General features: G+C 46.0%; 1 protein-coding gene across 5 annotated transcripts in view; it reads left to right on the plus strand.

Annotated features, from left to right (window-relative positions):
- Positions 1–26,763, plus strand: part of ALPK3 (alpha kinase 3) — a 53,153-nt gene extending 26,390 nt beyond the window's left edge. For all 5 annotated transcript variants that reach the window (XM_053593381.1, XM_053593382.1, XM_053593380.1 and 2 more), the window contains 9 exons: positions 13,567–15,697; positions 16,360–16,507; positions 16,879–17,006; positions 17,122–17,157; positions 19,677–19,957; positions 20,843–20,931; positions 21,688–21,911; positions 23,680–23,728; positions 24,563–26,763. In XM_053593381.1, the coding sequence (XP_053449356.1) occupies positions 13,567–15,697; positions 16,360–16,507; positions 16,879–17,006; positions 17,122–17,157; positions 19,677–19,957; positions 20,843–20,931; positions 21,688–21,911; positions 23,680–23,728; positions 24,563–24,908 (3,432 nt within the window). In that variant the 3' untranslated portion in view covers positions 24,909–26,763. The remainder of the gene's footprint in view (positions 1–13,566; positions 15,698–16,359; positions 16,508–16,878; positions 17,007–17,121; positions 17,158–19,676; positions 19,958–20,842; positions 20,932–21,687; positions 21,912–23,679; positions 23,729–24,562) is intronic.
- Positions 26,764–27,687: the final 924 nt, after the last annotated feature.

Genomic DNA, 27,687 nt, shown 5'->3' on the forward strand with positions numbered 1-27,687 from the left:
TATCTTCATTTTGTGCCAAATATTATATTTGAAATACTTTTTAAATTTAATGTTTAATTAAAATCATAACTTACACATTTGTGGGGTACAATGTGGAATACTTAAATCAAAATCAAACTGATTAACATAACCATCACCTCACTTACTTATTTTTTGTGGTAAGGCATTTAAAATTTAAAATTTATTCTTAGTTATTTTGAAATATACTATTGCATTGTGTATATTACCTTTTTTTTTCTTTTCTTTTTTTTTTTTTTTTTTTGAGAGTGAGAGTCTCACTCGGTCACCCTGGGTGGAGTGCCAGGGCATCATAGCTCATCAGCAATCTCAAACTCTTGGGTTTGATTTAGCCTCAGCCTCAGCCTCTCCAGAAGCTGGGACTACAAGAACCCATCATGATGCCTGGTTAGTTTTTTTGTATTTAGTAGAGAGGGAGTCTCACTAGGATTACAGGTGTGAACCACCATATCTGGCCTAAAATACTTTTAAAAAAATAGTTTGAGGCTTAAGATGATGCTGTCATCTTCCAGATATGATTTTTGTTTGCTTCTGCTGGATGCCTGGGGAGCACTGGGTATCTTGAATCACCTTATCCTAATTTCAGAGACTGAGATATTTCTTAGTCACTCAGATGACTCAGAGATCATCAATACTATGAGAGTAATTTTTCTTCTGGTTTCCCCTTACTCCTAGGGCACAAACTCTCAAAGTCCCAACCCAAAGCCCAGAGGGTTTATAAGGGCTTCCACTCTTAAGATCCTGGACTTTAATTTTCATCTCCTTTGTCCCATGAGGCTATCCAAAATACTCTCTGTCTCTCTTTCTCCTCTTCTGGCTTGGCAAATGCCACCAGGACAAAAGCTATGCCAAATGTTGGGCCTGCCATTCTGGATTTCTGTCTCCTCTCAAATTTTGGCCTAGTAATTCGTCACTTAACTGGCTCTCCAGTGCCTTCATGCAGATATTTTTACATTTTTTCCAGCTTTCCTTGTCCTCAGTAGTAAAGTTCATCTGAATTATCTAACCCAGCACTACTAGAAGATGATATTTCAATAAATGTTAGTTCATTCCTCTTTCTGTCTCACCCCTGACCCTAGAAAATGTTAAAATGATGCTAAACAAACCAGAACAGAATACAAGACATAAAAAGGAAGAAAAAGTGTAAAGAAACATTCAGTGCACTTAGCCATTAAAATTAGGATAAGCAGAGTCTCCCTGTGTTGCCCTCGGTAGAGTGCTGTGGCATCACAGCCTATCACCTTACCTTGCTTCTTGCTATTCATGCTTCCTAGAATGTCTTCCCTTCTCTCTTTCACCTACCTCAATTCTTTGTATCTAGGACTACTATGAGCATTCTTCAGTATTTAAAAATTATATTCAATATTTTTCTAATATGGCATTTCCAGTAATAAATCCTAAACATGCTCCAACCAGTATAGCCTCTCCCTAAATGCCTTCCAGAGAGGCAGGTAGATGACTCCTTCCTGGAATTCCACCACCGTTATCATGCAGCACATCCTCCTTTTTGCACTTCTTGGTTGTTGTGAGTATAGTCCCCTCAATTCAATAAATAAGTCCTCAAGGCAGGATCATATCTCTCCTTAATCCCCCTCCATTCAACAGCTCTCAGAAAATACTTACACTCACATTATTACCTGAAAACCAAGAGCCTCTATTGTGAGAGCTCCCACAAATTGGGATGATCACCCTCAGGACCTACAGGGTTTCTCAAGAAGACACTCTTAGGTTCCACAGTACTCAGCAGAGCTCTCCTGTGCTACACTGTCCCCTCTGAGGATTTGGGCAGATGGTCCATTCTACTAGAAAAGATCCCAGCTTTGGGTACTAAAAAGCTGCCTTTGAGGGCACTTAAAGTCCACTTCCACTTACTGAGTATCTTTAGACAGGATTGCTTCTGCCCAGGGAAAGAGCTGTCTGAACAGCCTGGCTGGGCTGGAGGGGAGGATCTCTGGATATTCTTAACAACAGAAGAGGCCTCAGTTCTAGCATCTGTTCCTCAACCATACCCAAGATAAAAGCCTAACTCAACCTTCCAGAGTTACCTCTATTCTCAGGAAAGAAAATCAAAATCACAACGGAGTAAGGAAGTACTGGGCATCAAATCCCAGAAGCAGAGACTCTTAACGTACCTAACTCTTAAAGTACCTAACCCTTACGAGAGACATGCTGAGCCTATGTAAAGAAAACAATAGAACTTAAAAAGAGAAAAGAACTATTTTAATAATGGAAATACCATTTCCATTTAATAATGGAAATACCATGGTACCATGGAAGTACCATGCTCTCAAATGAGAAAGCTAAGTGTTAAGCTATTGGGTTTTTGATGTTAACTCGTATAGTTAATACAATTCCAATCAAATGGCTAATAGCATAGAGACAGAAAGCAGATCAGTTGCTGGAGTCCAGGGATGGGAAGAGGGATTGACTGCCGAAGAAAACAGGACACTTTCTGGGGTGATGGAAATATTCTAAAATTGGATTGTGAAGCTGGCCACAACTCTGGGATACCTACATTGAATTAAAACAGGTGAATTTGGCTTAGTGCCTATAGCTCAGTGGGTAGGGCACCAGTCACATACACCAAGGAAAGCGGGTTCAAACCTGGCCCAAGCCTGCTAAACAACACTGACAACAACAACAACAACAAATATATAGGCTCAGCACCTATGGCTCAAGCGGCTAAGGCGCCAGCCACATACACCTGAACTGGCGGGTTTGAATCCAGCCTGGGCCCACCAAACAACAATGACGGTTGCAACAACAACAACAACAACAAAAATAGCCAGGTGTTGTGGCAGGCACCTGTAGTACCAGCTACTTGGGAGGCAGAGGCAGGAGAATCACTTGAGCCCAGGAGTTGGAGGTTGCTGTGAGCTGTGATACCACAACACTCTACCCAGGGTGACAGCTTAAAGCTCTTGTCTCAAAACAAACAAACAAACAAACAACAACAACAACAAAATATATATATAGCCAGGTATTGCGGCAGGTGCCTGTAGTTCCAGCTACTTGTGAGGCTGAGGCAAAAGAATCGCTTAAGCCCTAGAGTTTGAGGTTGGTGTGATCTGTGATGCCACAGCACTGTACCCAGGGCAACATAGCAAGACTCTGTCTCAAAAAAAAAAAAGAAAAGAAAAAAAAACAGGTGAATTTTATGGTATATAAATTATACCTCAATAAAGCTATTAAAAATATATAGCAAGTTTTACTAAAAGAGCATTCAAAACACAAATCTGCCTTTAGTTATCCAAGAAATGATTTAAGAGATTTTATTTACCTTGTTAAAAATAATTCACCACAGCTGGGTGTAATGGCGCATACCTGTAATCCTAGCACTCTAGGTGGCCAAAGCAGAGGGTTTGCTTGAGCTCAGGTCTCTACCAAAAAGAGAAAAAATTAGCCAGGCAGGGTAGAGCACCCCTAAAGTCCTAGCTACTCAGGAGGCTGAGGCAAGAGCCTCAGGCTTGAGTCTAGGACCTAGAGGTTGCAGTGAGCGCTGATGCCACTGCACTCTAGCTAGGGCAATAGAGTGAGGCTCCATCTCAAAAACTAAAAAATTAAAACATTAATAAACATAAAGATATAAAGTACAAAATGGTATCACACCCTTAAAAACACTGGGAAGTAAAATGCATACTTTTTAAGCTAATTTTTCTAACTGGTATAAAAAAAAAAATCAGAAACAGTCTCATTTTAGTTCCTGCCCAGACCAGAGGCTGGCTCCACTTAGGATTACCAGATTTAGCAAAAAGAAATACAGGACATCCAGTTAAATAGGAATTTCAGATAAACATCCAATAATTTATTAGTATAAATATGTCCTGTCTATTTTATCCAGCCCCCCCCCCCCACTTTTGAAACACTTTTTCCTTTGCCACTTATAAGAAATGCTATCTTGGCTTGGTGCCTGTAGCCAGCCACATACACCAGAGCTGGCGGGTTTGAATCCAGCCCAGGCCTGCCAAACAACAATGACAACTACAACCAAAAAATAGCTGGGCATTGTGGCGAGTGCCTGTAGTCCCAGCTACTTGGGAGGCTGAAGCAAGAGGATCACTTGAGCCCAAGAGTTTGAGGTTGCTGTGAATTAGGCTGATGCCATGGCATTCTATCCAGGGTGATAGAATGAGACTCTGTCTCAAAACAAACAAAGAACAACAACAAAAAATGGGATGAGCCCACAGAGTACCACATCCAGAAACACCATAATCAAACTGTTGAAAAATAAAGATAATGAAAAACTTTTGAAAGTAGCCAGAGAAAAATTATGCATTATTTACAGAGGAACAATTTGAATGACTGCAGATTTCGCATCTGAAACAATGGGGGCCAACAGGAAGTGGAGCAACATTTCTTTTCTTTTTTTTTTTGAGACAGAGTCTCACTCAGTCACACTTTTAAATGCTCAAAGGAAAGACTGTTCAACCTCTAATTCTACATTTGACACAAATATCTTTAAGTATTGAAGGTGAAATAAATACATTCTCAAATAAAGGGAAAACTAAGGGATGACACTGTCAGTAGATCGGTTCTGAAAGAATTGCTCAAGTAAAATTTTCAGCCAGAAAGAAAATGATACCAATAGGAAACTTGTAGCATGAAGAATGAAGGAAGAGCTATAGAAATGGTAAATATCTTGGGAAATAGATTATTTTTTTCCTCTTGATTTCTTTAAAATACGTTTGAGGATAAAAAGTAAAAAAGGTAACATTGTGTGCTGAAGTTTTTAATGGATGTGAATGTAATAAATAACAAAATCAAATCATAAAGAGATAGAGACTAAAGGGACCTATATTGTGGTAATATTACTATGTGCCATTTGAAGTAGTAAAATATTGACTCTAAGGTTAAGAACGTATTGTGGCTCAGTGCCTGTAGCTCAAGCAGCTAAGGCACAAGCTACATACACCACAGCTGGCGGGTTCAAATCCAGCCTGGGCCTGCCAAACAACAATGACAACTACAACCCAAAACATAGCCGGGCATTGTGGCGGGCGCCTGTAATCCCAACTACTTGGGAGGCTGAGGTTAGAGAATCACTTAAGCCCAGGAGTTGGAGGATGCTGTGAGATATAAAGTCACAGCACTCTACCTAGGGCAATAGCTTGAGGCTCTGTCTCAAAAAAAAAAAAAGTTTACTATAAGCCCTTGAGCAACAACTAATGTATTATCCAAAGAGATATGGTAAAAATCACAATATATAAATTAAAGAGAAATACTAAAAAATGTTCATATAATATAAAGGAGAGGAGGAATTGGGAAACAGAGGAAGAAGAAAAGAGAGAACAAACAGAAAATAAATAATAAAATGATTGCCCTAAATCCAAAAATATGAATAATTGTATTAAATGCAGAATGGTCTAAATAATACCAGTAAATTACAGAGATTGTGAGACTGCATTAAAAAACTTTTACAAAGCTATGCTGTCAACAAAACATCCACTTCAAATATAATGACATAGGTGTTTAAAAGTAAAATGGTAGAAAAATATATACCATGTAAAGCTCTAATGTTCATATCAGTAGTAAACAAAATAGACTAAAGTGTAAAAAAAATTCTGAGGAAAAATAGTGAATTACCTAATGATAAAAGGATCAATTCAAGGAAACATAACAATGAAAAATGTGTGTGTACCTAACAATATAGCTTTGAAATACATAAAGTAGGGCGGCGCCTGTGGCTCAGTCCGTAAGGCGCCGGCCCCATATACCAAGGGTGGCAGGTTCAAACCCAGCCCCGGCCAAACTGCAACCAAAAAAAAAAAAAAATAGCCAGGCGTTGTGGCGGGCGCCTGTAGTCCCAGCTACTCGGGAGGCTGAGGCAAGAGAATCGCTTAAGCCCAGGAGTTGGAGGTTTCTGTGAGCTGTGTGAGGCCATGGCACTCTACTGAGGGCCATAAAGTGAGACTCTGTCTCTACAAAAAAAAAAAAAGAAATACATAAAGTAAAACCTGGCAGAACTGAAAGGAGAAACAGATCAAACAACAATTATTATTGGAGACTTAAACATTCCTCTCTCAATAGAACTGATGCAGAAAACCAGTAAGGATATAAAAGAACTCAACAGCACTATCAACCATCTGTGTCTAATAGACACTTACAGAATACTCTGTGTAACAACAGAATTCTCACTCTTTTCAAATGCATATAAAATATTCACCAAAATGGAATTATATTTTGGTCATAATATGAATCTTAATAAATGTAAAATAATTGAAATAACACAAAATATATTCTCTGACAAAAATTAAATTAGAAATCAGTGACAGAAAGATGATAGAAAAATCTGCAAACACTTTTAAATTAAATAACATACATTTATGGCCATGTGAAAAAGGAAGTGCAAATTGCTTTTACACAATTGGAACATTTTTCATTGAATGAAAAGTAAAAATACAACATATTTAAACATTGGATGCTGCTAATTAGGTACCTTGAGGAAAATTTATAGCATTAAATGTTTATATTAGAAAAGAAGGCTGGATGAAATCCCAGCACTCTGGGAGGCTGAGTTTGAGGACCAGTCTGGGTAACATAGAGAAACTCCATCTCTACAAAATTTAAAAATTAGTTAGGCATGGTAGCACATACCTGAGTCCCAGTTACTTGGGAGGCTGAGGTGGGAGGTCAAGTTTACAGTGAGCTATCATTGTATCACTGTACTCCAGCCTGGGTGACAAGGAAAGATCTTATTTCTAATAAAAAGAAAAGAATAAAGTTCTAAAATCAGTAATCTAAATGTCCACCTTAAGAAATTAGAATTAAGAAAATGCTAGGAAGGCTATGTTAATCAGTGTGATGAAAATATGTCAAATGGTATATAAAACCAGTGTATGGTGCCCCATGATTGCATTGATGTACACAGCTATGATTTAATAACTAAAAAAAAGAAAGAAAAAAGAAATTAGAAAAGGAAGAGCAAAATAAACCCCAGAGCAAACAGAAAAAAGGAAATAAAGAACAGAAAACAAATGAAATTGAAAACTGAAAACTATGGAGAAGAAGAATCAAACCCAAAGCTGGTTATTTGAAAAGATCTGGAATATTTGATAAACCTTTAATAAGACTTACAAAGAAAAAAAGAGGAGAAAGACACAAAGTAATAGTATCAAGAATGAAAGAGGGATTATCACCACAGCCCCTGGAAGTTTTATAAGGGGCTGAAAAACTTCATGTAAATTTAGCAACTAAAATGAACTAGACCAATTCATTAAAAATCACAAACTACCAAAACTCATTCAAAAACAGAATAGATAACTTGAATAATCTTGTGACTGTTAAAGAAATTGAATTTGTAGTCAAAAATCTTCCAAAAGAGAAACCTTCTGGGCCAGATGGTTTCACTGGGGAATACCCCCGAACATTAAAAGATGATGAAGCTTCAGTGCCCCATCCTTGTTAAGCTCCTGGCTTTGTCCCCTACCCACCAAAACCAACTCTCCAGTGCCGTGCCCCTTTAAGGGAGCATAAGCCATCCTACTTTCCCTTCACTTGTTCATTCCTGTGAACCTCTTATTTTGTTTGGGGCTGTGAAGGATGCAAAGGTGAGTCTGATTTGGTCTTTAATTATCTAGAATGTATGGGGGGAAATGGAAAGACAGGATGGCAAATCAAACCTGGTAATGAAAAAACCTTTTTGTAGTGAAAAAGCTTAGACCAGCTAGGTTCACTCTGCTTATACAATTTTTCTTTTCTTTTCTTTTCTTTTTAAAATTCCTAACCAAGTCAAATAATTTTTTTATTTTTAAGAAACATATGACATTCCTTATTATATCTTTATGCAGTTCCAGATGTGGATGCACCTTCCCACCCCAGTGTTAAGAAGTGTCAGGCCTTGTAGAAGCACACAGGACATATTCAGTCATTTATTTATTTATTATTTACTTTTGTGAGACAGTCGCACTCTGTTGCCTAGCTAGAGTGCTGTGGCATGATCATAGCTCACAGCCACCTCAGACTTCTCTGTTCAAATGATCCTTCTAGCTCAGCCTCCCGAGTAGCCTGGGACTACAGGCACCTGTCACAACGCCTAGCTAGTTTTTCTATTTTATAGTAGAGATGGGATCTTACTCTCGTTAAGGCTGGTCTTGACCTCCTGAGCTCAAGGGATCCTCCTGCCTTGGCCTCTCAGAGTGCTAGGATTACAGGCATGAGCCCCTGTCCTCCATGCATTTATTGGTCTCTAACTCCTGGGCTTGTGCTGAACCCTCTTCAGCAGGGAAGAGTTCACAGATTAGCAGGTGACACATACATGAAACAAATAACCACCACAGAGAATGAGGATATAGCAATGGAATTAGTTAGGTGCATTTGCTATGGGTACACCAAGTGAGGAACCATGACGTTTTGTGGGGTGGAGGAGAGAACTCAGGAAGTTTGTAAAGAAGAGAAGAAACTTGACTGAGGTCTTCAAGAATGAGAAGGAGTCACAGAAGGTGGGCATGGAAAAGGGTGGGAATGTCAAGAAAAAACCCACAAAGTTGTTATAAAATAGCACAGTTGTTGGTACAGTTAAATTAGTGTCAGATAAAAGGATCCAAGAGATGAACATGGAGAGAGATCTGGGACCCTTGCTGAAGGATGGGCCTCGTTTATCACATAAGGGTTTGTTTCCTTATATATTTTCATTTTTATTCGTATTTTTATTGACTTTGTGTTATATGCACATGATAAAAAAATCCAAAAAGCACAAAAGGTAAGCAAGGGCGTCCGATCTGTGGCCCACACGCTGCATGTGGATTTTTTGAGGTCTGTTTTGCTTACCTGGGCTATTGGATGTCATGAAAATTATGCACAGACTTTCTGTGCTCCTTTTGTTAGTGTTTTTTTATTCAATGTGTGGCCCAAGATAATTCTTTATCCAGTATGTGGCAGGAAAAAAAAGGTTGGCCACCCCAGGATATAGAAACTATCAAGTCTCTTCCTTCCCTACCTCCATCATCCCGTTCCTCTTCCTAAAGTCAGTTACCAAAGCTGGTTTCTTGGGCATTCTTCTAGAGCTGTTTTCTTTACATTTACAAATGTTGAATGTGCGCCTGTGTATTTTCCACACAAAGGTTGTGTTTTATACTTTCTATTCTTCACCTTCCTTTTTTATTTGGTTATTATATTTATATGGACTGTGGATATGCCACAATTCAATGGATCAGTCCAGTACTGGAGGAATTCACCTCTTTTCTAGTCTTTTGCTATTGTAAACTGTGCTGCACTGATGCGTGTGTGTAAGTCCATCTGAACATGAAAGTACATGTGTAGGGTAAATTCCTTTGACCCTTGCTGGTCAAAGATTATAAGTGTTTTTTTAAGTAAATAGCACCAAATTGTTGTCCTTAGAGGCTGTGCGCATGCCTGTTCCTCTGGCCAGCAGAATATAATAGGACCCCTTATCCATGGGGGATACTTTCCCAGACCCCTAACGGATGACTGAAGCTGTGGATAGTACCAAACCCTATAAATACTGTCATTTTTCCTATATATGTATGTACCTAAGATAAAGTGTGATATACAAATTAGGCACAGTAAGAGATTAACAGTAGTAGTAATGTAGAACAATGTGTCAGCATCACTACTTGTGTGCTTGTGGCCGTTATTTTTTTTTTATTTTTATTTTTTTGTAGAGACAGAGTCTCACTTTATGGCCCTCGGTAGAGTGCCGTGGCCTCACACAGCTCACAGCCACCTCCAACTCCTGGGCTTAGGTGATTCTCTTGCCTCAGCCTCCCGAGTAGCTGGGACTACAGGCGCCCGCCACAATGCCCGGCTATTTTTTGGTTGCAGTTTGGCCAGGGCCGGGTCTGAACCCGCCACCCTCGGTATACGGGGCCGGCGCCCTACTCACTGAGCCACAGGCGCCACCCGCTTGTGGCCGTTATTAAGTGAAACAGATGTCATTTGAGCATAAGCACTGCGGCACCTCTGCAGTCAGCCTGACAACCAAGGTGACTGCTCAGTGACCTGTGGGTGCAGGCAGTGTTCTCAGCATGACATGCTGGACAGAGGGGCAATTCATGCCCCGTGGGACGGTGTGAGATTTCATCATGCTGCTTAGAACAGCACAAAATTTAAAACTTATCAATTATTTCTGGAATTTTCCATTTAATATTTTCAGGCCAAGGTTGATCATGGGTCACTGTAACCATGGAAAGTAAAACTGTGAATAAGATGTGACTACGATATTATTAATAGCCTTTCTGCTCTTTTAGGCTGAGGCTTTTAGGCTTTATCTTGTAAGTGATGGTAAGCCATTGAGAGGTTTTTAAGCAGGCAATGTTACAATCAGACTTGCATTTTAGAAAGATCATTGGGGCTGTAGTGAGGATGACGGTTTAGCAGAGGCAAAGACTGGAGTCATGGTTGCCAGTAATAGGGCTTTATAGAAGTCCAGACCAGACAGGATTGTTGGCAGTTTGGATTAAGTTGTTGGCAGTGGAGACAGAAGGAAAGGGATATTGTGATAAAGGGAGTAGGTTCAGTAGAACTAAGGACTGACCCGACTGAGGGAAGAGTGAGGAGGAGTGAGGGCGGCTTTCTCAAGTTCTGTCTTCATGAGTCATGAACAGCAGCAGGCTGTGCATAAAGTCAGCACTTCCTTTATAAATTTATAAATTTTGTGTCTGCATTTTATACTTCCTAACCCTAGACTATCAGAAGTTAAAAGAAGGCTCTAGCACATCACTAATCGCTGTCTGTCGGCTCCAAGGCATCTCTGTCTGTTGGCATCTGGTTGACAGAGAAGGTGGAAGAATATTTTTATTAAATCCTTCAGGCAGGCTTACTCCTGGTATTCATCAAACTCTTTCAAGTTTTCCCATTCCCATAGCATTCATTCAAATTCCCATTTGCAAATGAAGTAACTTCAAATTCTATACTTAATTTATATATATTTTAATTATGTTTATTTATTTATTTTTTTGAGACAGAGTCTTAGTATGTCGCCCTCAGTAGAGTGCTGTGGCATCACAGCTCACAGAAGCCTCAAACTCTTGGATTTAAGTGATTCTCTTGCCTCAGCCTCCCAAGTAGCTGGGACTATAGGCACCCGCCACACCTGGCTATTTTTTATTGTAGTTGTCATTGTTGTTTTTAGCAGGCCTGAACCTGCCAGCCCCAGGGTATGTGACCAGTACCCTAACCACTGAGCTACAGGCACCAAGCCAATTATGTATATTTAATTTAATTTATTATTTTTAGAAAAAAGAAAGGGAAGTTTATTAATTTGCCGGCAGCTGAGAACTAGCATCTCAAAAGACCACCATCCTCCAGTTATATATATTTTAGAGTCTTACAATATTTGGTCTAATTGCTTTGATTTTATACGAGGCTCTGATAGAACTAGAACCGTTATTTCCTGTGTTGTTGTTATAGCTGAGGGCATTTTCTATTGAGAAGGTCCAAGCAATTTCCTCACCAAAGATATCATCAGGGACACATTGATCAGACTTTTGAGAATTTCATTTGCATAAAACAAAATGATTGGATTTTGGTAGAATTATTTGTTCATTAAAAATAGGCAAGTGAAAAAAATATTTGTATGTAGTAACTTGTGGTTTGAATTTTCTGCATTGCCATTAATTCTTTTATTTGTTCAGTCTCCATTATTTTTCACAAGGAGCAACGCAAAAGTGTTTGTACTTCCTCCCTACCTTTCCCCTATTCATTTTCTATCTCATATTAGCCTAAAAATTTACTTCTAAGTGATTATCTTTGCATAGTTAAATATCCTATATCATTGTTCCTTGATTTTTCAGCTTTGAATAATGTCTTTGGTTCCTGGCCACAGTGGTGATATAATCAAGGAACTTACTCCATTTGTCATTCCCTTCCATTTTTGTGCTAACTGTATCATTCTGTGTGTAGACCATCAACATTCTGATTTGCTACTCCAAAACCTACTCGCCTTTGGTCTTGGTTCTACAGTTGTTACATGCTAATATATGTTAATATTTAGTATATGCTAAATATTTAGTATATGCTCTACAATAATAGAGGTAAAATATATTTGGTTCTTACCATCACTTCTTTTGCTGTGGTTCCTTCAATTATCTGTCTGTTGATGGAAGCTTGTTCTCTGGTAGTTTCTTTGCACAGCTCATAGGCACAGTGCTCCTTTCTGAGAGCTGCTGGTCTGTCCTCTCTCCTGTCCGTCTTTCCAGTGGTCATCTCCTCTACATCTCCTGCTCCGTCCTCCATGACCCTACAGGTCTTGTTGCTTATGGAGTTTATAGATCATCACCTCCAAATGTGCAGAAAACACAGCAGCTGTGCTTCTGACGGGGTCTTGAGAACCGCTGAGCTGCACGTTGTGTATTTCCCTGTACCTTTGTTCCCTCTGTCTGCATTTGCTTCTTTTGGCAGCCTGTATTCTTTTATATTTGTTTACACTATAGGTCTTATTTTCACTAACAATGGAGTTTGCTTTGTTGTTTCTTGTTTACTTTGTTATTTTTATTTATTTATTTATTTTGAGACAGAGTCATACTATGTCGCCCTCAGCAGAGTGCCATAGCGTCACAGCTCACAGCAACCTCAAACCCTTGGGCTTAAGCCATTCTCTTGCCTCAGCCTCCCAAGTAGCTGGGACTACAGGTGCCCGCCACAACGCCCGGGTATTTTTTTGCTGCAGTTATCATTGTTGTCTACGTGGCCCAGACCAGGTTTGAACCCGCCAGCCCAGGTGTATGTGGCCAATGCCGTAACCACTGTGCTATGGGTGCCGAGCCTACTTTGTTGGTTTTAATGATATCTAGGAGGAAAAGAGGCAAATTACTGTCTTATGTCACATTTAGACAGGAAGGCTTTTACTTATTTTTAAATAGGTAGCATTGCAGTATAATGGCAAAGAACCTATGATGTGGGCCTGGTTACACCTGGCTCCCGATCTAAGCACTGCCACTTGCTCACTGCCTGACAGCGGGCAAATCACACCCCTCTGTGTCATTGTCATCTCTAGGATGGGGATGGTCCTTGTGAATACTTGGGCTGCTGTGAGGTTATGTCTATAAGGCCTGGCATGCTGCTTTGCAGACAGTAGATGTTCACAAGGGCAACATTGTATTGTTTCATTGAGTTCTTGGTGTAGGTGCCATTCATACATTTCACTCACTCAGTTACTGGTGGACAGTGTCACTGAGGCCATCACTGGGAGACCCTTTGGCATTCTCCCTCTTCACCCATATTTCTCTCTGGAGACACAAGAGAAGGACAGATGGACTATTCTGGGAGCCCTGGGGAGCATTTTCCTTCATGGGCAGAGGAAAAAGGTAGGATAACACATGAGCAGGTCTTTCAGGAAAGGGAGGATTTCTTTAGGAAGAGGTGGAAAAGACCAGAGCTGGGCATGGATGCAGAATAGTCCCTAGCCCAGACTCCAGATCAGAGACATCAGGGTGGGTGTGCGCCTGATAGGAGGTGGGTTACAACTGTGTTGTAAGTCCGCCTCCCATCAGAGCAGTTCTGGGTAAGGTCAGAAGAGGTGGGGAAGCCAGACTGGAAAGAGCTTCTGATGTATATATCATTAAGTCTTCACTTTGGTCCTTGTGTTCTCAGGGCCTAGAGTCCCAGGCAACTGTGGCTCCTACCCTGCCTGCTAGCAGCAGCCCTAACGTAGCCTCTGTTGGCTGTAGCACCTCCAGAAGTCAAAGTGCCATCGACCCCATGGATATGGAAACCCAGGAGGATGGGAGAACGTCTGCTGACCAGGCAGCTGGAGGCAAGAAGAATATGCAGGCAGCTGGGAAGGTGCAGGTGGATGGAAGGACCCAGGGAGAGCAAGCACAGACAAGGCAGAGGACACAGGCAGACAGCAAGGTGCGGGCAGGTGTTGGGACACAAGATGGTGAGAGGCCACAGTCAGGCAGGAGCTCACAGAAGGATGTGGGTGTGGTGACACAGAGAAGGATGGAGACACAGGCAGAAGATAAGACAATATGGGAAGGCAGGAGGGCACAGGCAGGTGGCAGGATGCAGGAAGACAGATGGGTACAGGAAGAAAAGGGGACTCAGTCAGAGGGGACTGTACCCATAGCCGTGAAAGTTCAGTCAGAGCAGGAGGCCATGACCAGCCTCAGCCCACCACCCAAGGCACCTTCAAAGGGTCCTCAGTCTCCTCAGATCATTGAGTGTTTCACGCAGACTCCAGAAGGGTCTTGTGTCCCTGAAAAACCTGGTTTCATGCCCAGATCTGAGGAGGCAGCAGCCACAGCTTCCAGGAACCATGAGGAGACTGTGCGGGGTCCCCTGTCAGGGAACCTCATGCTCCCATCACAGCTGCCTCCTGCAGGGAGCTTGGAGCAGGTGGGAGGAGGCACACAGCAAGGGCCAGACCTGTTTGGGCCAGTCACCGCTGACACACACAGCAGCCTATTCCAGTACCCTGAGGAGGAGCAGCCAGGGGGAGCATTGTGCATGGATCTGGGTGGCTGTCCTCCAGCTGGCCTGTGCCAGGAGGTACCCCCTGTTCCCCCTCCTCCTGGGACTACCCTGACCAATAGCCCCAAGAAGGGACTGCCCAGCACCCTGACTTCTCAGTACATGAGCACAGCTGCCTTCCTGCCCTCCGAGGACCAGGCCTTGCGGAATTCTGCCTCCACACTGCACCTGGGGCCGGGGACCCCCACTCAGAGTCACCCATCAGAAACCATGGCCACCAGCAACAATGGGACCAGTGTCAACGCTCCAGATGTGGAGGAGGGGACCCCAAGCCCCCGGAGCTGTGACCCTGGCCTCATAGATTCCCTAAAGAACTACTTGCTTCTGCTGCTGAAGCTATCTACTGCAGAGACAAGTGGAGCCGGGGTAGAGATCCAAGCAGGTGCTGCCACTGGAGGTCTGGAGCCATCGTCCACTCTGGTCCCCACTGTGGAAGTGGCTGGGCTGAGTCCCCGGACATCAAGGCGCATCCTGGACCGTGTGGAGAACGATCACTTGGTGCAGAGCGCACAGACGCTGCTGCTGAGCCCCCGCACCACTCGCCGCCTCACAGGCCTCCTGGACCGTGAGGTGCAGGCTGGCCACCAGGCCCTGGCTACTGGCCGGGGGTCCCGAGGTACTGGCCTCAGCCTCCTCGCTGTCCCTGCCATCGTGGTAGGTGAGGAGGGCCCCGGGCTGGCCTCAGAAAGATCCAGGGAAGATGAGGGAGAGGTTTCCCTGGAGGGGCCTGGCCTCATGGAGGCCTTCCAGGAGAGCAGCATGGCAGGGCCGCTGGTGGAGACATGTGGGCAGGCAGTCCCTGGGCAGGGACTGCTCTCAGTAGAGGTGAGAGCCCAGGAACCCTCCCAAGAAGAAGAGTTCCCAGGGGAGGCTCCAACAGGTCTCCCTGCAGCTACACCTGAGGAACTGGCCCTAGGGGCACGGAGAAAGAGGTTTCTCCCTAAGGCCAGAGCTGTGGGAGAAGTGGAGGCACCCAAGCCTGAGGAAAGGGAGAGCCCCAAGGTTTCCCCTCGGGGTTCCAGGAAAAGCCTGGCACCCGGGTCCCCGGGGACTCCAGAGCGGGAGAAACGCTCTCCCACCCAAGGCAGAAAGGTGGGTATGCTTGAGGTGCCACAGACAGAAGAGGAGCCGGCAGCAGGAGGCCTGGGTCCCAGCCCCAAGGCCATTGGTCTGGATGCAGAGCTGGCCCTGGATGAAAGCAAACAGGAAGCTCTGGCCAAGCCCAGGAAAGCCAAAGACCTGCTGAAGGGTGAGCAGTGGTGGTGGTGGTGGGGGGGGAAAGGGGGGCTGGGCTTCATAAGGGATGGCTGCTCTGAGGCAGCTGACAGCCCCACCCTACTGGGTGACACGTCCTTACCGGAGCATTATGAATTATCTTTGTAACAGTATTTTTACTTCACAGACTTTGGAATTATCTTGGCTCTGCCACTCCATAAAACAGGGATAACAGTACCATCTTTGCGATGTTGTGAGGCCAAATAGGATAGACTAAATCAAGGTCTTAGCCCAGGTCCGTCTCCCTCTGGTAGCACGCTACCTCCGTCATCGCCATAACCCTCCACTGGTTCGTCCCAGGACCACAGAGTAGGGGAGGTAGGATTCAAATGCTGGTTTCTGGAGCTAGGCGCCTGAAGTACAAAGGAAGTTCTCTTGACTGCTATGAGGCCCTTCTGGTCAGGGGTTGAGGGAGTAGTGGCTTCTTTCTAGCTGAGATGCATGCAGTAGGGTCAGGGCAGAAGCCTGCGGTACACAGGGAGGCAGCTAGGGTCTCTGCAGTGGTCGGTTTGTGCGGAGACTTGAATTCTCGCAGCCTGTTCCCCCAAAGACACCCACGGAGGCTGGGCTGTGGCCAGAGAGTACGTAGGACGGAGGGGACATGGTTTCTCCCTCTTAACTTGGCCCTGCTCTCAGCCCCACAGGTGATCCGGAAGATTCGAGTGGAGCAGTTTCCCGATGCCTCAGGGAGTCTGAAGCTCTGGTGCCAGTTTTTCAACATTCTCAGTGACTCAGTCTTGACATGGGCCAAGGACCAGCGCCCTGTGGGTGAGGTGGGCAGGAGGTAAGCCCGTGGGTACCATCCGCACCTGACTGCCTCCCTAATTACAGCCATAACATTGGGCATTTTCCTAGCACTTTGAGTCTATCACTCCATTTAATCCTCACAGTTATCTCCTAGGAGGGAGATTCTATTATTCCCATAGTAGAGATGAAAAAATTAGGGGTCAAAGGCCTTTAAGCCATTTGCCGAAAGTCACACATATGGTAGGTGTCACATCTGCAGGCGGCGGGATCTCACTGCCTCCCCAGAACTCTCAGAGCCTGGGTTCATAGCGGGCAATGAGAGTAGAGTCTGAGGACCTCAGGACTGCAGTCTGGCGCTGTCTGTGATTTGGTGATGGCCTTCAGGAGAAGGGTCTTTGCTTTCTGCAGTGCAGGAGATGAGGGACCGGCAGCCCTGGCCATTGTGCAGGCGTCCCTTATAGACTGTGGCCTATATCGATGTACCATCCACAACGAGCATGGCTCAGCCTCCACTGACTTCTGCCTCAGCCCTGAGGGTGAGTGTGCCCTGCTCTCTGGGGGCCCTGAGGGGTGGGGGCAGGCATCTTTGCCGAGAAAGCACTCTCTGCACAGGAGCCTGAAAGCAGCTTTCTTTTCTTTTTCTCCATGTAGTATTGTCAGGATTCGTCTCCAGAGAAGAAGGTGAAGGTACAGTGCCCCCTGGGGGAAAAGGGAGTGGGTCTTCACCCCTACTCCTGTCATCTGTAGGGTGGACCTTCTTTAAGGGCTTGAAATCTGGTCCAAATCCACACACTGCCCCCCTTTGCCTCCTATTTTAGGATATGGCTTTGGGAGGATGATAGAGGAGGATGCTATTTCAGGAGACTGTGGGGAAAGAAGAGGCTAAGAGGGCCATTGCACAAGGAACCAGTTAGCCTTGTGGCCTTTCACACCAGGTTCTGTGCTCACAGGCCACCAGGGCACATCCTATCTGCCAGGTCCTACCCAGAGTTTCCCAGAGTGCTCTGTGGGCTCTTACATTAGAGTCACACAGGGAGCAGGCTAGAAACATGGCTTTTTGGCCCCTGCTGCAGATGTTCTTACTGTCTAGGAAGTACATTGTCCGCAGGCTCCCTGGTGACTGTGAAATACCCCCAAAGTTCGATGAGCATTTTAAGGGCTCAGATATTAGGGAAAGAGTCTATGCGGCCCCTGCAAGAGACATACATACTGCAGGCCTGGGACTTGGGCAGCAGCCAGCGATGAGCAGCTTCATTTGCTGATAAATGCGTTAACCCTTCATTCATTTACTCATTCAGTCACTCACTCATCCAATTGTTGCCTTTTGTTTAGTTATCATATAATACAATCAATATCAAATATAACCTCACACCTAAAAACTTAGTCATAATTTTTTAATATTACCAAACATCCGATCATATTTCCCCAAATTATTCCATAACCATTGAGTTATTTGAATCAGGAACCACTCCTTGCTTTTGGCTAACATATATCCCAAGTTTCTGTTATTATGGAATAGTTCCTCCTACTTCATTGGCTCTCTTTCTGTGCTATGTATTTATTGAAGTAACTTGATGTGTTGAATTTCTTTTTTTTTTTTTTATGTGTTGAATTTCTTCCATTCTCAATTTTGTTGATTGTATTACCAGTTAATATCTTCCTCCATACATGTGCTGCTTCTAAGTTGGTAATCAAATGGAGAACTTTGGTCAGATTCAGGTGTGATTTTTTTTTTATTATTATTTTTTGAGACAGTCTCACTTTATCACCCTTGGTAGAGTGCCATGACTTCACGGTTCACAGTAACCTCAAACTCTCAGGCACCAGAGGTCCTGTTGCCTCAGCCTCCTTAGTAGGTGAGACTACAGACACATGCCACCAAACCTGGATAATTTTTCTCTTTTAGTAGAGATGGGGGTCTCACTCTTGCTCAGGCTGATATAGAACTTCTGAGCTCAGGCAATCCACCCACCTTGGCCTCGCAGAGTGCTAGGATTACAGACATGAGCCATTGCGCCTGCCCAGGTGTGATATTTTGGGGGGCACGAATAATTCACTGCTGCATATATCCTGTTCAGTGGTACATAACATCAGATTTTTCACTTTTAGTAATGTTAAGATTGCTCACTGGGTTATTCAGGTGGTATCAGTGTAGTCCATCCTTTTTAAAGTTTAAAGACTACCTGATACAACCAGTGTTATCTAAGGGCTTTGGCAGTCACTGATCAGTACCTAAATCTATTATTTCATTAGGAATTGCAACATGGAAATATTTTAATTTTGTCATTCCTTTTTCATTCATTAGCTGAAACTTTTCTGTAAAGAAGAAATAATTATTTGGTTACCCTGATACATTTAGACCACCAGAAAATGGAGAATAAATTTTATTATCCTCCTCTTTTCCCTTTACGTATTAGATTTCAGAATACTGAGTCGGGACCCTCCCATCCTCTTCCAAGGGTGACTGATAAGATTGGTTTTTTGAGGGGGGATTGGGATTTTTTTCCCCAAATTTGAACAATTATGAACACATGGATTTTAACATATTTGATATCTTCAACACATTACAAGCATTATTCTCTTTGTTACTGAGACTTGTTTCATTTGTGGCCAAGGGGAATCCTTTTAGGTTGGCGCCTATGTCCTTTTGACAAGTCTAACGGTTTGTGACAGCTTCTTTGCTTCCTGGTCTCACAAGGTATGTGAGGTCCATGCTGTACACTTTCTGTCTAGACTTGGACTCAACTGTTTTTTGGGTGGACTCTGGTTCCTATTAGAGGGAAATGGTATTTAGTGATCGCAATCTGGGCACTGGGGTGTGCACTGCTACTGGATTGGTCCTGCAAACCTTTAGACTTAGTTAAATGTGTTGGTTGAAATGGAATCATTGTTAAAAACACCTAATTCTAAAACAAAGAAATTCTAGTATTCAGTATTGATTACTGCTGCCACAGAAAGCCTCTGCCTTCTACAAATACTTGCCGAGCCTCTGCTATAATGGGTACCCCAGGAGCTCTGTGAGGCAACAGGGGCCACTGCCCCAGGAGCTCACAGTCTGCTAAGGGACTTACAGCTCACACTACGACAGAAAGCTGGCACACCAGGCTGGCAGAGTGAGGTACTGTCATGGCCTTCTCCACCTCTCAGACCCCACTTTGGTTAGCCAGGAACTTCTGATTTCCCACATTTCTGCTGTTCCCCATCAGTTGGAGAAGAGATTGAGATGACCCCCATGGTGTTTGCTAAGGGTCTGGCTGACTCTGGCTGCTGGGGGGACAAACTCTTTGGGCGACTGGTGAGCGAGGAGCTCCGAGGGAGTGGACACGGGTGTGGCCTCCGGAAGGCCTCCCAGGCCAAGGTCATCTATGGGCTGGAACCCATCTTCGAGTCAGGCCGCACATGCGTCATCAAAGTGTCCAGCCTGCTTGTGTTTGGGCCCAGCAGCGAGACTTCTGTCCTGGGCAGAAACTACGATGTCACCATCCAGGTACCATGCCCCATCCTTGTGCCCCACCCCTTTACTCTCTTGCTTCCTCCCCTTTCCCAGCCTGGGTCTTGTCAGGAGGCCCAGTACAGAGGCAGAAGCCATCTCAATCTCAACCCTATGAGCCTCAAGGACAGCTTGAAATGTAGCCCAGAGTCAGGTACTTGGACCAGAGGACTTCAGAGCTTCAAAACCATTTGGGCCATAGTTCTGTTACACATGAATGGCCGCTCTGCAATGTAGCAGACACCTTTCCCCCTGCCTCAGACATAGTCTTTTTTTTTTTTTTTTTTTTTGTAGAGACAGAGTCTCACTGTACCGCCCTCGGGTAGAGTGCCGTGGCGGAACGGCTCACAGCAACCTCTAACTCTTGGGCTTACGCGATTCTCTTGCCTCAGCCTCCCGAGCAGCTGGGACTACAGGAGCGCACCACAACACCTGGCTATTTTTCTGTTGCAGTTTGGCCGGGGCTGGGTCCGAACCCGCCACCCTCGGCATATGGGGCCGGCGCCCTACTCACTGAGCCACAGGCGCCGCCCCAAACATAGTCTCTTATGGAAGCCTTATTTATATGTGGAAAAAAAAGGGGGAGTGGTGTGGGTTGGTCAGTATTTCCTGCTTTCCATGAGTGGTCCCTGGGGGCACTGCCATCTATCACTAGGGCTCCAGGAAACATAGCTCAGAAGCCGCATTGAAAACCTCAGCTTAGAGAGAAGTCCAAAGCACCTTCTACAAATGAGGACAATGAGGCCCAGAGGCCAGCACAGGGCAGGAGTGAGCTCTGCCTCCCCCGGAGTGGGAATCCCACCTGCAGGCCCCACTTAGAGCCAAGCACAGCAGAGAACTGGGGCTTCTCTGCTGATCACATCCATTCCCTCTAATCCACAGGGGTGCAAGATCCAGAACATGAGTCGAGAGTACTGCAGAATCTTCGCAGCTGAAGCCCGCGCTGCACCTGGCTTTGGGCCAGTGCCCGAGTAAGTGCAGGGGTGGAAGACATACTGTGGTCAGAGCTGCTGCTGTGAGCCTCTTCAAGGCCATGATTTCACAGCCTCTCAGTGGCATCCCAACTTACAGCCATTTGCAGAGAGGCTCTTAGCCCACCCCTTGCTCAGCTCGATGGTCCCACAAAATCTAAAATCTTTACCTCAAGATTCAGTCTGGGCCTGAGTCTCTCCCCACCACCCTAATTCCCCATTCTTTACCCTGAGTTTGACACAGCAGATTCTGGGTCTCCAGGCAGGTGGCCTGAACCAGGAAAACTGATTGGCACCATCACCAGGCCTGTGGGCAGGCAGGGCAGTGTGAATTTTTGTAGGAGATGGCTATAAATGGCAGCTGATTCCATTTTGAGGCTTGAACTCTTGATTCTTGTATCTAGGGTTTGACTAGCAGTGAGTCACAGTCTGGGTGAAGCCTCTGTGGAGGTGTTCCTGTCTATGAACACCTTCTGGCCTCAGTCCCTCACCCAAGCACTAGGTCTGCCTGTGACCATAGCAGGGTTTGGTTCTAATCCCAGCAACCGCAGAGAATGGACAGGACTCTGAAACCCATGACCTCCGTTTTCCTTTCTGAGCTCAGAGCAGAGCCTCCCCCACCCTCGCCGTTCTCAGAACTGACCGTTTCCACTTTTAGAAGGACCCTTCTTTTAGTTCCAACAATACAGAACTGGGTTGGAGAGAGGAGCTCTCTGGGCCATAATCCCTGCTCACTGCAGGATAAACTCTGTTTAGGATCATCCCACTGTACCTGATCTACCGGCCTGCAAACAATATTCCATATGCTACCCTGGAGGAGGACCTGGGCAAGCCCCTGGAGTCTTACTGTTCCCGGGAAGGGGGCTGCACTTGGGCTCCAGCAGCATCCAGCAACTTTGAGGTCATGCAGAAATGCCAAACCTTCCAGCACTGGCTGTATCAGTGGACAAATGGCAGCTTCCTTGTCACAGACTTGGCAGGTATGAGGGTATGAGGGTGTGATGTACAGGAGTATGAGGGCAGGCAGAGGAGGAAGGACGCGGGGCTTGTCTGAGAGTTTACAAAGCACTTTTGTGTTATTCTGTTTTGCTTTTCACAATAATCCTGTAAAGTTGATTGAACCATTTTGAATATAACCTTAATATATGCCAGCATCTCGTGTAGCCCAGTCTGTAACTGCAGCTGCATTTGTTTAAAGAAGTGCTGTAGACCGGCGTAATGGCTCATGCCTGTAGTCCCAGCACTGTGGGAGGCCGAAGTGAATGGAATGCTTGAGCTCAGGAGTTCAAGACCAGCCTAAGCAAGAACAAGACCTCATCTCTGCTGAAAAAAAAAAAATTATCCAAGTGTTGTGGTGGGTACCTGTAGTCCCAGCTACTTGGGAGACTAACCAGGAGGATCACTTGAGACTAAGAGTTTGAGGTTGCTGTGAGCTGTGATGTCACAGCAGTCTAGCTAGGACAATAGAGTTGAGACTCTGTCAAAAAAAAAAAAAAAGATAGAAAGGAAAGAAAATGATCTGACATAGTAGAAAGACTTGAGAGCCAAAGAAGTTTTATTTAAGTCTAAGCCCCATTGTCTTCTAGCGGGTCTTTGTTTTACAAAGAAAGCTAAAGCTCAGACAGGTTGGTCATTTAGTCTCTCTGAGCTGCAGGTTCCTTTCCCTCTCTAGGAATAACACCTTCCTACCTATCTCTCAGAAATGTTACAAGGATTAAATGAAGCCATATTTGTAAATGCCATTTGCAAATTAAGATTCTGTGCAGGCATAAGGGAGCATCCATTATAGCATGAATCAGAATGCAGTGAGCACCAAAAGGGAAAAGACAAACTAATACTTACAACCACTGTGTTTCAGACACTAAGTTAGTGTCCTACACATACTATGACCTTCTCAACCACCCTGTAAGACTGAGGGCTAGAGCCATGAAATAACTTGCCAAGTTCACACAGCTCAGCAGTGACAGAGCCGAAATGTGAATCTAGTTGTGTCTGACTCTACTTATCATATGATGGTACTCAACCTTGTTACTGAAGGACAAGTTCCTAGAAAAATGCTCTGGACAGGTTGAAAATGGGGGGAAAAAAACTACAAACCTGTCATATGAATGCTAAGATACTTGGGAGGACTGACCCTAGTGGAAACATTTTTTTCTCTGTCACCATTTTTCGTGGCTTTGTTCTCCCAAAGGTTGTCTTCACCTAGAAGACCACCTATCTCTTGAAGGGTGTGCTGACAGCCTTTGTGAGAGTACCGAAGCCAGCCATGCTGAGTAGTGTTTCTGCTGCCCTACCCCTGACTGATCCTCACATCCCGATCCCCTCTCTCTCGTCCAGATAGACTACTTATCGGTTAAGAGGAAGGACAAGGTTTTAGCTCAAAGCCAGAGGCCAGCCTAGTCTGTGACCTGGTCTGTGCCCACAGAGGCTGGATTGTGTGGCTGGAACAGCTCTGGCTCTAGGAGTCAGAAAAACTGAATACGGCTGTGGATGCAGATGGCACCACATGTGGTCAGTGTTCCATTATTGAATGAAAGTGTGAGTTTGACTCACTTAGAAAGACAGGCATGTCCTAGTTTTTATACACCTAGAATAGACAGAGCTCTGCACACTGCCTGTGAGTGGCGGGTGGTGATGACCTGCGGGAGGATGCCTGAAGTGTCTTCCCTGGACCTGGGAAGTTCCTGTCTGAGGTGGTGTCTGTGCTGGAAATGTGGTATCATCAGCCCTCAACCTTCTCTCTTTCAGGGGTTGACTGGAAGATGACTGATGTGCAGATTGCCACCAAACTGCGAGGGTGAGTGGCTCTTGGGGACAGAATGCCCTCTGAGAGTCTTCTTAGGGTGTAAAATGTCTCCTTTGGTTCTCCATCCCTGAGGTTCTGGGCCTGGGGCCAAATGGTCCAAGTCACACTCATGGCCAGGTGGTACCGAGGGACGTACAGGGTCCTCTGCCATTCCAGGCTCTCACTGAGCTCCTCTGCTTCCTTCTACCTAAGTGTACTCTCACCAGGCAAGTGAAAGGGCCTGTGGTTAGAGTGCTTGCCTTGAGTTTGCTTTTCATATTTAAAAAGCAAACCAAGGCCGGCCATGGTAGCTCATGCCTGTAATCCCAGCACTCTGGGAGGCCAAGGTGGGTGGATTGCCTGAGCTCACAGGTTCAAGACCAGCCTAAGCCAGAGCAAGACCCTATCTCTAAAAATAACCAGGCATTGTGGAGGGCACCTAGAGTCCCAGCTACTCAGGAGGCTGAGGCAAGAGAATCACTGGAACCCAAGAGTCTGAGGTTGCTGTGAGCTATGACCCCATGTCACTCTACCAAGGGTGACAAAGTGAGACTCTGCATCAAAAAACAAACAAAGAAACAAAAAAACCCAAACCATTCTCACACCAGCTAATGTCCCACACAATGAGTTCCACATGCCAGGGTGTGATGGGACAGCAGTGGTAACATTTAGGCTCGTATGCTGCCACTGGGGGTAGAACCCAGAGGAGACCCCCTGTCACTGTCAAGCGGGGTCAGATGTGCTCCAAGCATGACACCCTAACCAGCAGCCATCCCAAAGCAGCCCCCAAAGTGACTCTCACTCTGGGTGGGACCCCCACTCAGCTCTTCCTGTTTGGCTACACAGATATCAAGGCCTCAAGGAGAGCTGTTTCCCTGCCCTGCTGGACCAGTTTGCCTCGTCCCACCAGTGCAACGCCTACTGTGAGATTCTGGGGCTGACGGCCCTCAAGAGCCCTGAGGCTGTCCACCCTCAAGCCAAGGCCAAAGGCTCTAAGAGTCCATCTGCTGGCAGAAAGGGCCCCCAGCTGAGCCCTCAGCCTCAGAAGAAAGGCCTCCCTAGTCCACAGGGCACCCGGAAGAGCGCCCTGAGCTCCAAGGCCACCCCTCAGGCCTCAGAGCCAGTCGCCATCCAATTGTTGGGACAGCCTCTAGCCCAAGAGGAGGGCTTCGAGGCTCAGGGCAGGCGGTAGCCCCACCAAGAGGCTGGGGGCCTCCACCCAGCAGCTCCCCAGCCAGGAAGCAGCTGGGACTGGATCGAGACGTTCCTTACAGAGAAGTGCAGGAGGAGGCACTGGGGCTCTGCACAGCCTGTCCGACAGCTCCTCATCACATAGCTTCAGTGCAGCCAGAGAAGGTGCACTAGGAGGCACCACTGGGGCTCTGCACAGCCTGCCAGCAGCTCCTCATCAGACGGCTTTCGTGAACGGCACGCAGCCCACTGGCGTCTTATGCTGCCATCATCACTGGGGCTCCCAGGCCTCAAGTGGGCTACCTCCACGTGCCTGGTGACCTAGCCCTCCTCCAAGTTTACACTCACCGAAGCTGGGGTCCCTTGGGGTCCCCTGAGTCTTCTGCATGAGTCCTGCATCCAGCCCCTCGCCTCAGACTCATCTCACAGTGAATGTTGTGCTCTGGGGACACCCAGGCCCACCTGACCCTCTTCTTCTCGCTTGGCCCTGATCTCTCTCCCTTCCTCGGGGCTCCATGCTTCCTCTGCTGGGTCTGACCAGTGATTCTCAGGATGTCTTCTCCTGCCCCCTACTTTGGCTTATTCATCCCAGCTTACCCTGGAACTAACATACAACTGAGCCCACATGGGGCTCAGGGCCCTCCCACAGCCTGTCATGTTCTTGTGCGGTGGTCTCTGAAGTGTGCTCATGCTATCGCCTCCCTTCACTCACTGCTTTCTGGCCCCCTTTGCCCCCTTGCACCACCCTCCTCCCAGGCTTTGAGTCCAAGTTCCTCCACTGCCTGCCCTTCACAAAGGGACTTCCCTTGTCCCTTTGCCTGAGGGTTACCCTTGCCTTAACCCCACACCCTGCCCAAGTGAAGAATAGTCCCTCTGGGATCTTGCTCCACCCTAGTCCTCTCCTCTCTGCAACTCCCAGGCTCTGTGCTCATGAGGTGAGAGCAGCCACGAGGTTGTGTCAGCAACCAGGCTTTGGGGGTGACTTTGAGGAGCCCTATGCTGCATCCCCTTTCACTGAGGGACAGGGCGCTGAACTCCTCACCATGAAGGTTACCCCTGTGTGGCCTAGGAAGGACACAGTGCATCTGTGCACTTGGGTGCAGGGCTGTCTCAGCACCTGGAAATTAGGGCCCGTGTCCCCAACCGTTAGCTCTTAATCCGAGGACTTCAGCTCTAGCCAGTGTATGGGCTCCCAGGGAACTTCCATGCAGGCCCCAGCAGCCTGGCTTCTTCCTGAGCATCCCTCCGTGAGGCCTGGGGTGGGGTAGGTCTGGAATGCAAGGAAGGCAGCAACTGTCCATTCCCCTTGCCCTCATCTGGTGCCGTGCTGGCTCTCTAAAGATGTCCTCTAGTCCCTGGGCCCACCAGAAGATTGAATCTACATTTTGGCTCCTGGACTTAGGTTGAGTCTTAGCTTCTGTGGCCACAGCTAGAGCCCATGCTTCTTACACAGCTGGGCTGATGGCTTGTGCCCCTCAGAGGGTACCTGGGGCCTATGCCTTTGGAAGAAGAACACAAAGGAAGACACTCAGGAAGGAAGAGCAGAGCTGGGGGCTCTGCAGAAATGCTCTGTGTCCCTGGCTGCCTGGGTTCCCACAAGACCATCCTGGAGCCCCGTGGCACCCGCCTCTCAGCTCTGCACTCTTTCTTGCCTCTCAGTTGCAGAGAAGCTTCTAATTCCCTTTCCCCTTCCCTCCCCATTGGGGCCTCCACTGCCTGACATGTCCCTCTATTCTCACATTTATAACTTGTCTACCTCCTCTTGTGCTCAGGTGATGCCTCACTTTTTCCTCTTGCCTCAGTGTGATCCCAGTTCTCCCAGCCTGCAAATTGAGATTACTTTGGTGAACTGAGAATTGGTGTATTGTTCATTTGTTCATTCACCATTCATTCAGCACACATAAACTAAGCACCTACTTAATGCCTGACCCTGGCTGGCAGCTGTTGAGAGACAAAGTTATACCAGGCAGTCTCAGGAGAGAATTTGTTAGGGTCCTTGGGTTTTGAGCAACAGGAATTAACTTGAACCAACTTAAGTAAGGAAAAAAGGTTCATGGGAAAGATGGTGGGATAGTTCATAGAACCAAAAATAGCCTTAGGAAGGGTGGGAGCCAGGACAGTCCCAGGGCTTGACTCCCCCAGAAGCTGTTGTGGTCAGCACAACACTAACTTGCCATTGTTCTAGTGGGTCTCCCCAACTCAAGATTCAAAATCCAGGCGAGGGAGTCTGCAGAGAGGCAGTCTTCCAAGGATGGGGATTCTCACTAGAAGAATGGTGGAGAGTGCCAGGATAGAAGGGTTTAGCAGCCAAACACACTCCCTGTTCTTCCCATCTGATGTGTTACCACTCTCCCACATAGAACCAAAACCAAATTCCTCCCTGCTTAGGGAATTCACAGTCATATCCAACTACTAAGTCCAGGGGTAATGACTGGGCTGCGGTTCCCCACAGTCCAGTGTCACTTGTGATAATCATCTTCTTTCAGTTTTAACACAATTCTATTTTGAAATTCTGCACCCTGTGGATTAACTGGTAAAATTAACCACATTCAACCAAAATTACATAAACAAACAAGAAAGGAAGTGTATGTAAAGTCTCCTGTCCATTTCTGTAACTAGTCATGAGAACCAGTATTTATGATTATGGATTTTTTGCCTGTTGGAGTGACCCAAGTCTTCAATTCTGAAGTCTAGCTCCCCTCTCTGCCTGTGTGACCCGGCACAGAAAGCCCTCCAGAGCCCTCCAGGGCCACCTTTCACGCAGCAGCAATCGTGTTTCC

Source organism: Nycticebus coucang, chromosome 6, assembly GCF_027406575.1.
Source record: "Nycticebus coucang isolate mNycCou1 chromosome 6, mNycCou1.pri, whole genome shotgun sequence".
Taxonomy (NCBI): Eukaryota; Metazoa; Chordata; class Mammalia; order Primates; family Lorisidae; genus Nycticebus; species Nycticebus coucang.